This window comes from Nematostella vectensis, chromosome 10, assembly GCF_932526225.1.
Source record: "Nematostella vectensis chromosome 10, jaNemVect1.1, whole genome shotgun sequence".
NCBI classification, from domain to species: Eukaryota; Metazoa; Cnidaria; class Anthozoa; order Actiniaria; family Edwardsiidae; genus Nematostella; species Nematostella vectensis.
In genome coordinates, this window is record NC_064043.1 from 13,598,385 (window position 1) to 13,606,868 (window position 8,484).

The window sequence follows — 8,484 nt, forward strand, 5'->3', positions numbered from 1 at the left end:
TACCCTAATCAGATGTTTATTTACATTACTTCTATACCTTGTATACAGTGAGATGTACAATAGAAAATGTTATTGCACTAAAGCATGAAACATGTACAGTATCATACCAATAAATATACAAGTTATCTGAATCTTTTCTGAGGCTAATATAAATTAAGTTGGATTGATGTAATATCTACAATAAATATCATCTTCTCTTATAGAGAGACTGTAAAAACTTACATATCATATGAACCCTAGAGACTGTTTTTATTGCAATAAATAATATTCTTTTAGAGTTTTCTATGAGTATGAAAAATGGAAGAAGTTTACAAGTTTTCAATATTAAATGCTATAACCTTTGCTAAACTAAGCATAGTTATTTAAAAGCTTGTATCTTCTAGCCAAGCTCTTTTTATAATGAATATTTATATTATTTTAAAAACTAAATGAAATTGACACTCTCTATTGTAGCTGGCCCCCAGGAGGCCACTATGCAGACTATTTACAGAATAAGCCCTCTTATTAAAAACAGCAAACTGGAAGAAAGCAACTGCTTATAATTAAACTAGCTAAATTTTGCTGTTGGCTACATAAAAATTATTATCTTTTTAAAGACTTGTAAGAATTCTAATGTAACGAAACTGGAAGAAAACAACAACAACTACCCATATTCTATTGACTATGATAAATAAGGTATTTATCCTTAAAGACAATAAGTATATATGGTCCTTTTTCCAAAGAATATCAGTGCATTGCTTTAAAGATGGATGTCTTATCCCAGAAACTGGCTTTGTTTCCATTTCCATATTATCTATTTCAAGTTACACAGTGGAGCTTCAAAGGAATTGATGGAGTTATTTATGGACTTTTTAATTAACAATTTTTGGAATAACACATAAAGCAGAACCCAAATAACTCAAACGCAGACAATATTAACTCCTGCTAACTCTAACTCTCGTTTCCCTTTAGAGTACTTTTGAGTCATTTCTGCTGATAAATCAAAAGTTGACCCACTAACTTGATTGTTTTTCATCAGGATTTGAGTTATTTGGGTTTCAATGAACACACAACTTTGTTTTCCAGGTCATCATAAAGAAGCTGCTTTTTGTATAATAGATATGTACAATAAATAAATAATAAAAAACTAAATCTCAAATATGGCTAGTGGCAAAGATAAAAACCCAAAGTCATGACTTAAGATTCTAAACAAAAGCATTCAGTATTTCACTCTTATCCGCTGGGTTTCACAACATGAATCTAAATCATGTTTATGGTGTATAAACAGCTTTTTATCTGTGGCCTATATATATTATAACCTTTTTGGATACATGAGTTTCAAGAAAGTACTGAATACCCAGGAATAGTCATATTGTACTTACTGTAGCTTCGAAGAAGGAGGAGACAGGAGAGTTTTATCATTACACTTTGTTTCCTTTTCAACTGTCTTTTCAAACTGTTCCACTTTACAGGCCGTCCTGAGGCAATGGTCATAAGGCCAAGCTTTCCATGTAGCAGAGGACTCAGTGCCAAATGTCCTTCCCCCCCCCACTCTAACCAAGGTGTTGTTTGAGACATCTACGAAAGTAGAAAAGTAAGAGGCACTGTTAAAGAGCTCTCCAGCCAAGAAAGCTAGCATTTGTATGTCATTGGGGAGCTCAGAGAAAACAAACTTGATATTAACAGTTATTCCTTTGCAAATAATTGGATAAACAGAGCTCTCGATATGACAGATGTCATTAACTGTCTTGGCAATAAACCGCCTGCAAGGTTCACAGTTCTCAGAACAGTTTGCCCCAAAGAGAAGATAGTTCTCTTTGCAGCTGAGAACCCCATGGCCCAGGTTTAAAAAGCCAACTAGCCATGCTGTGGCAGTGTCCTCTTTGCCAAATGGTGCACCGTCTCCACCTATGGATACATGAAAAGTGTCATTCTGATTATTAAAAAAATGAAGCTTATAGTCATCACTATTTAGATAAAAAGATGCCATTTTTACTACCAGCTCTTCTAAGTCTCGATAGAAACCATTCAACTTTTGTTGTTGGGGCAGACCACCACACAGGGTTTCCTTCACGCTGTATAACTTACCTGTGTCAATTTTCTTGACAAATGACATCAGCTTGTGGTAAGGCACCAACCTAGGTAACTTGTGATTAGCAACTGTTGCACGCACAAATCTCTTTTGAGCAATGCGCTGATAGCATGTCGATCTATACACAGAGCGGTACTTAGCTTTACCCATAACCTCCCCGCTATAGTACACTGCTACACTTTTTATCATGTTAATCTCTGACTTTTCAAACTGATCCATTTTCCTCTTTCTATCTCTGGGAAGACTCTGTGTAGCTTCTTAGCTTTCTCTGTGTACTTGGCAATCTTGACCTCAGCACATTTCCTTGACTCCAGGGTGTCTAGTAGAAGAGTTATAGCAGGTTCAGGATTCAGAGAAGTTGCGCCGCTGATTTCACATGCAGCCTGGAACAGCTCTGCCTTCCTATCTTGACGTGTCGATGGACTCACAGCATTGGCTCCTGTCGGATGTTCCTGCCGTCTAGCAAGGCCTGCCTCCCTAAGAAACCTTGCTTTCTTTTTCCTTGGCTCTCCACTTAACTGATAAATAACCATCTTCCTCTCCTCGACCTCTCTAACAATTTTCCCCACCTTAGATATTAAATCATTGGTACAAAAATATGTCAGGATTGGATTCAAGATTGGATAAGTAAAGGATCTCAGCTATAGGTAGCTTTAGTTAACTTTAAAAAGTAGGGTGGTTTATAAACAAAAATACTACCGGAAAAACACATTTAGAGTCTAGATTGTAGTATTTATAATCGACTTTAGCAAACCTTGTTGTCTATGCGTTTTAGCTGCTCTCATTTAGCCATTAGAAGCTTTTGCTTCTCTTGTAGTTTGACATGGGTCTCCGCATTCAATCGAGATAGCGTCTGGTGGGCGCCGACGTTGTAACGAAACGACTTCTTTACACGAGGCATCTTAGCTAATGTAGCATCAACACAAATCCGAAAATAGGCATGATACAGATGCGAAATCAAAAAATCGAAAAGAACAAGTCTTGGATAGATGAACAGACTTGATATTCGTATATTTGAGTACAATACAGCTATTGAATGAAAAAAGTTATTAAAGATCGAAAATTACGCCATTTTCACAAGATATTTGACGGATCGGCAATTTAAGTATTTGACCGTTTTGAAATTGACACAGATTTTCGCTAGTGTTCAACCTAGATGCATATTTGGTATCGTTTTCTTCCTCTGTTTCTCCTCTATCTAACCCACCATTTTTCAAGTCTCTGTGAAGCTCGTATAGCCTGGTGCAGAATGGACATAGCTGGTCATTTGTTTGTATACAGATATCATGGAAGGTGTGACCACAAGTTAGTCTAAATATTTCAGTATCACTTAATCTATTTACTCTGCAGTTTTGATTATCACAACAGTTATTTGGATCTGAAAAACATGACGAAGAGGATTGTTTCAAGTCCTTGTATGATAATGGAATGCTTTGGAGTTAATTGAGTTAGGTGAGCAGTTCTGGATATTTTTTTTTAGCTTTATTGTATGAGGCTATTGTTCTTGGTGCACATCCAAATCCAGTCAGAAGGCCACTGTTGAGGGCAGATCATGGCAGTCCATGCAGGTGGAGGTACAAACCAAGATCCTTCTGTAATTTACTAGTTTTCTGAGACCTGAAAACAATAATATGCTAGACATTTAAATAAAATGAATACTAACACTGCCCTCAAATGTATTGAGGTACTAACCAAGATCCTTCTGTAATTTACTAGTTTTCTGAGACCTGAAAACAAGAATATGCTAGACATTTAAATAAAATGAATACTAACACTGCCTTCAAATGTATTTGAAAAATCAAAATTCATTCGTTTAGAAAGTACATTTAATGCCATACTGTAATGGAATATTACTGGTATTTTCAGTCATGGAATCACTAACAGTATAACATACCCAAAGTAAGCCAACGTGTGTAACAGAGTAACAGTGCGCTTCTCTTGGAGGGCTGAATCCGTGCATCTGGCTATGCTGTTTAGAATTGTTGAATATAGCCCTGGGACATACTTTTTGGCAAAGTCCCTCATGGTTGCTGGGTCATAGAGTGGTGCTGAGTCAACATCATACTTGTTCGTCAAATGTCTCATCTGATGATAAAAATAATTATATAAAAAAAAAATTGGGGGAGGGGGAGGATAAAGACAGTTGTACAATGTGAATCAATATTACAATAGCCCATTTTCTTACAGTTCTTTTGTTACTTTACAGATTGTTTCCTCAATGGACTCAAAAGAAGAACTGACAGATCAATGCAAAGGGGAGGGGGTGTGGCATTATTTGCTTCGTGTCCTCCTGCCAATCCCCACCATCATTCCCCACTCTACCCTTGGGTGATTGAATTAATATTCTGTAGTTTGTCAGGCACTCTAGTCAAAACAGTAAAGTTTTGATATGCTTTCGCATATTATTTAATGAGGTTAGGGGATCTTGGGATAGATTTTGCAATGGGTCGCACAAGCAAAGCATAGGTGAACGGGTAGTCTCTAATATCTGTAAACATCAAAAACACATCTTTTTTGTTATATCACAATTAAAATCAATTTACACAACCATGTATAATATACTTGCATCAAAGGCGTTTATTTGTTCATAAAGCATGACTTCTAGACACCCTAGCTTGTTTATATTATATGTTGTTTTGTTTGCACAAGATATACACGTACCTTGCTGATTGGACTCTTTGGACTGGTTGACATTTTGACATTTCTGTCATCACATGCTGCTCTCTGTGGATGTAATTGCATATATTATTACTCCAATATTTTACATAATCAGTGCAACCCAAAAGTATGTTGTACTGTGGTTTTGGTTTGATAGTTGATTACTTTTTTTACGAAAAGTAAACTTGCCTTCCGTCGTGCGTCACTCGAGTGATACAATTCGTGGTCACGAAAATTTTCGTCTGCCTTCCTCCTGCAAAGATTGCACCAGTTGGTTCCCGGCTTATAACCGGAGAGCCTGCGTCCTACATCTTCAAAAACCACATAAAGCCTTGTAGGGATTTTACTTTTAGCAAGACCACCACCGTGTCCCCAGAACGAGGGACAAGAGCAACGTTTGTCTTGGCGTCTGTGGTGTAAACAAAGCCACGAATCTTCAGGTATATCTGCTACTCTCGATGTTTCACGGCCTACACGTCGAAGTGACGATGCATCCGAGCATTGCTCCTTTTCTTTTCTCGTTTTTCCTCCTTTTTCGCAAGATTTGGCATCTTCTCTCAGTTTTCCCGAGCAACAAAAACACAGTGGGAACAACATAAACAAACCCCACAGCCATCCCGCGGACGACAACCACGACGAATGACTTTCAAATTTAAAAATTTTTTTGGTAAATAAAGATATAAAAGGGTAAACTCAAAAAATCCAGGTAATATTATAATCTTTCTTTTCAGTAAGTGTGAACCTTATCCGTGCAGTAATTTTCTTATCCCAGCGATTTGTTGTCAGTACTTCCGCCAAAGTTGCCTCGCAAACCGGATAAACCTATTTGTTTTCTTTTGAAACACTTTCCCGCCGAAATTGCGCGCGCGCGCCACATGTCAAAGATCTGAGCATGCGCAGTCGTTTTGCATACGTGAAGTGTGACACTGTGCTAAAGTTTTCGGGTGCATTTGTGCCAAGCGTATTAGGGTGGCCAATTCAACCATTACCAACATTTGCACAGAAAAAATGCGGACAAGTTCCCTCAAAATCGCTGTAATCTTCAGTGGAGGGGGTGCATTGTTTATGCTGATAATACTTTTTCAGAGGATCGAAAACACCAAGCTCGGTTTATTCTCTGCAATCGCGGCCGAGGAGCCGAAGTATACGCCTGAAGTGGCCAAAGCAGTTCCCAAAATCACCAAATTGCACGAGATTACGGTTTTTCTACGGTTGACGAGTAACAAAGAACACAAACGTCGCTTATATTGCTATTTCTTGAGGACTTATGTGTTATTTTGGCCTGAAAATCTACCTAGCAAAACTGTGCTTGTTCTCGACCAGGAATCTCTACAAGACCACGAGTTTGGGGTGAAACTGATAAACAAGACAAAAAGCAATTTTCCCAACCTCAAATTCGACGTTCAGTACGAACCACTGCCAATGAAGTCCGTTTTGGAGTTTCCGGGTTCGCCAAAGCCGCCTGGATACAACCGGCAACTGTGGAGTAGCTTTTTTATTGATAAATACACTGATGACGATGTTATAGCGTGGATGGACACCGACGCGGCTTTCACTTTTCCAGTGACTACATCTTCGATATTCAATGGGGGCAAACTACGCGCAATTGGTAGCGAGTGCAGTGTGTCAATTAGTTGGGTTCAAACATGGGCCACGACCACTGAGTTGGCGCTTGGAGTTCCAATGATAGCGGACTTCATGATATACTTTCCCGTTTATATTTTGCGAGATACTTTCACAAACTGCCGAAATCACATTCTTAAAAGATTCAAGACCAATGACTTCGCAGAAGCTTTCAAGGGTTTCTACAAGGGATACATATCACCTGTATGTATTATTCTAAGCTATGCTTGGCACTTTGAAAGAGACCGATACGACTGGAGTTTTAAATTGTGTTCTAGCCTTACAGATTACAACAAAAAATTCTCAAAAGAAGCTCAAATCCCGCCCGAGAACGCCAATGCATTTTTACCACAACCTCAAACAGCCTTCCACTACTGTGATGTCGATTTTCTGATGTCCAATATTCGTATGAGCTACTGCCTTGTCAAGGGGTCAGGGGGGAATCCAATCGACAAATGCCCAGGCCGGGATATCGCTCTAAATAGAAGCTTGGTTTTATTCAACCACGATCTACAAAGGGTGAACAATCCGGAAGATACTCCATGCTTGGGGGAGCATCGGGAGTCGTGTTTGAGAACCCTAGAGGAATGCTTTCGAAATATTAAAGGAGAGATAGCACAGGGATTGCGAAAGGTAGATTGGCGAGATCTAGAAACTGTGGATAAACTGGCGAAAGAGGATGGCATTCAGTGTACCACAATTCCTTAGAATATAAACACCCTGTCCCAAGGTTTGAGTGCCTTTCCAATCTCACAGGCTAGAAAACAATGCAAACGGAACTCGTTGGTGAAAAGTAATTCTATTGACATTTATAATTTATTTATTATAAATAAATTATATATTTATTATTTATTTTGCCTGCTAAGGACCGAGTATTTGTAAGTGCCTTCATGTGTTTGGTTGGATTCGTCAATTGAAACCCCTGCTAGAAGATGCCTCTTTTCCAAGCAGAGAACTCTTGAGATCCAAGGCCACAGTGTTGAAAGAGCTGACATTCTTGCGAATTAAAACCGTGGAAACCTCCATCTTTGTATATCCAAAAATGTCGTTTAGTCAAGGAAGTCCATGCTCGAGTTAAATTTCAAAAGTACATTAAGTTGTGTAATTAATGGAAAGGGTATTTTTACTCTGGAATTTTCGGATGCTAGAAAACGTAGTAGAATGCATCCGACGATTTGGCTTTTATTTTCAGAAAAATTTCGCCAAGTATATTGAGCTAGTTTCGCTAATGCACGAGAAAAAATACCTGCACGCAAGATGTTACGATATCTATATAGCGCAAGATAGAACTGTAAGTCTGCTTGACTTGGACGCGTTTGACCTAGCTTTACCGGCTTTCTTTTGAGTCAACTTAACGCACCCCTTGAGGCTGGTTCTCACTTGGGCGCAAGCGCAGCGCGAGAGGACGCAACTGCTTGTTTTCTTGAGCTTGCGCTTATGTTTGACCGATTCTCACTTGTCTTGCGCTTCCGTTTGCGCTTACGCTTGCGTCCTAAGGAGAAACAGCCTTTAGTTATCTTTAGCTATCTTTTATAGTACCAAGGAGGGCACTTGAAAAGATAGCACCGAATAATTAAAAGGGTGAGCCTGTTAGCCGGCTACTAGTCACCATGCCCTGTGCTTTTCAATAATGCTTTGAGACCTCGCCCATCTCTCAACCCCTGAACTTCGCTTATGGGAGAGTGCCGCTGGACATCAGTCTATTATTTGGCTGTGAAGTACTTCCTATCTCATTGTGTTTATTCTGCGCTTACCGTAATTTTGGGTACTTTGTAATAAAAGCTGATTTTTACATTAAAACTCTGCTCAACAGCCTAAAACACAGGCGAACCAGGATAAATATAATTTTAAGTTGTGTCTTGACTGTTTCCTCAATGAAGCTCACACACATAGGCTAATAGTAATTTAACTAGCTTTTAACTAGCTTCATAGAAGAAGCAGTCAAGGCACAACTTCACATTATTTTTCATTTTTCCGAAGGATCACGAGAGATCGCCCCATATCCTGGTTCGCCTGTGTCTACACAACACACCAACGAGGAGGCGAACATCGTGGATCCCATGGGATAATAAAAATGCCACAGGGAGCCAAAAAAAAGGTAAAAACAAACATACTTCAAGTAGAGTCCCTTT

General features: G+C 38.9%; 2 protein-coding genes across 5 annotated transcripts; one reads left to right on the forward strand and one right to left on the reverse strand.

Moving 5' to 3' along the window:
* Positions 1–5,598, reverse strand: LOC116614318. 4 transcript variants are annotated; one of them, XM_048733571.1, is made up of 5 exons: positions 4,919–5,598; positions 4,733–4,795; positions 3,966–4,156; positions 3,764–3,798; positions 1–3,688 (listed from the first exon to the last, which is right to left on the reverse strand). In XM_048733571.1, exons 1-5 carry the CDS (start codon positions 5,324–5,326, stop codon positions 3,597–3,599), a joined length of 789 nt encoding a protein of 262 aa, XP_048589528.1. In that variant the 5' UTR covers positions 5,327–5,598; the 3' UTR covers positions 1–3,596. The 4 variants fall into 4 exon arrangements, with proteins under 4 accessions (XP_048589528.1, XP_048589529.1, XP_048589526.1 ...); XM_048733572.1 differs by lacking the exon at positions 3,764–3,798; XM_048733569.1 differs by lacking the exon at positions 4,919–5,598 and having other exon boundaries at positions 4,733–4,797.
* A 47-nt stretch (positions 5,599–5,645) lies between these two features.
* LOC5506768 lies at positions 5,646–8,152 on the forward strand. Its single transcript, XM_001627415.3, has one exon. The coding sequence runs from the start codon at positions 5,738–5,740 to the stop codon at positions 7,058–7,060; it is 1,323 nt and encodes a 440-aa protein (XP_001627465.1). The 5' UTR covers positions 5,646–5,737; the 3' UTR covers positions 7,061–8,152.
* The last annotated feature ends 332 nt before the right edge of the window (positions 8,153–8,484 follow it).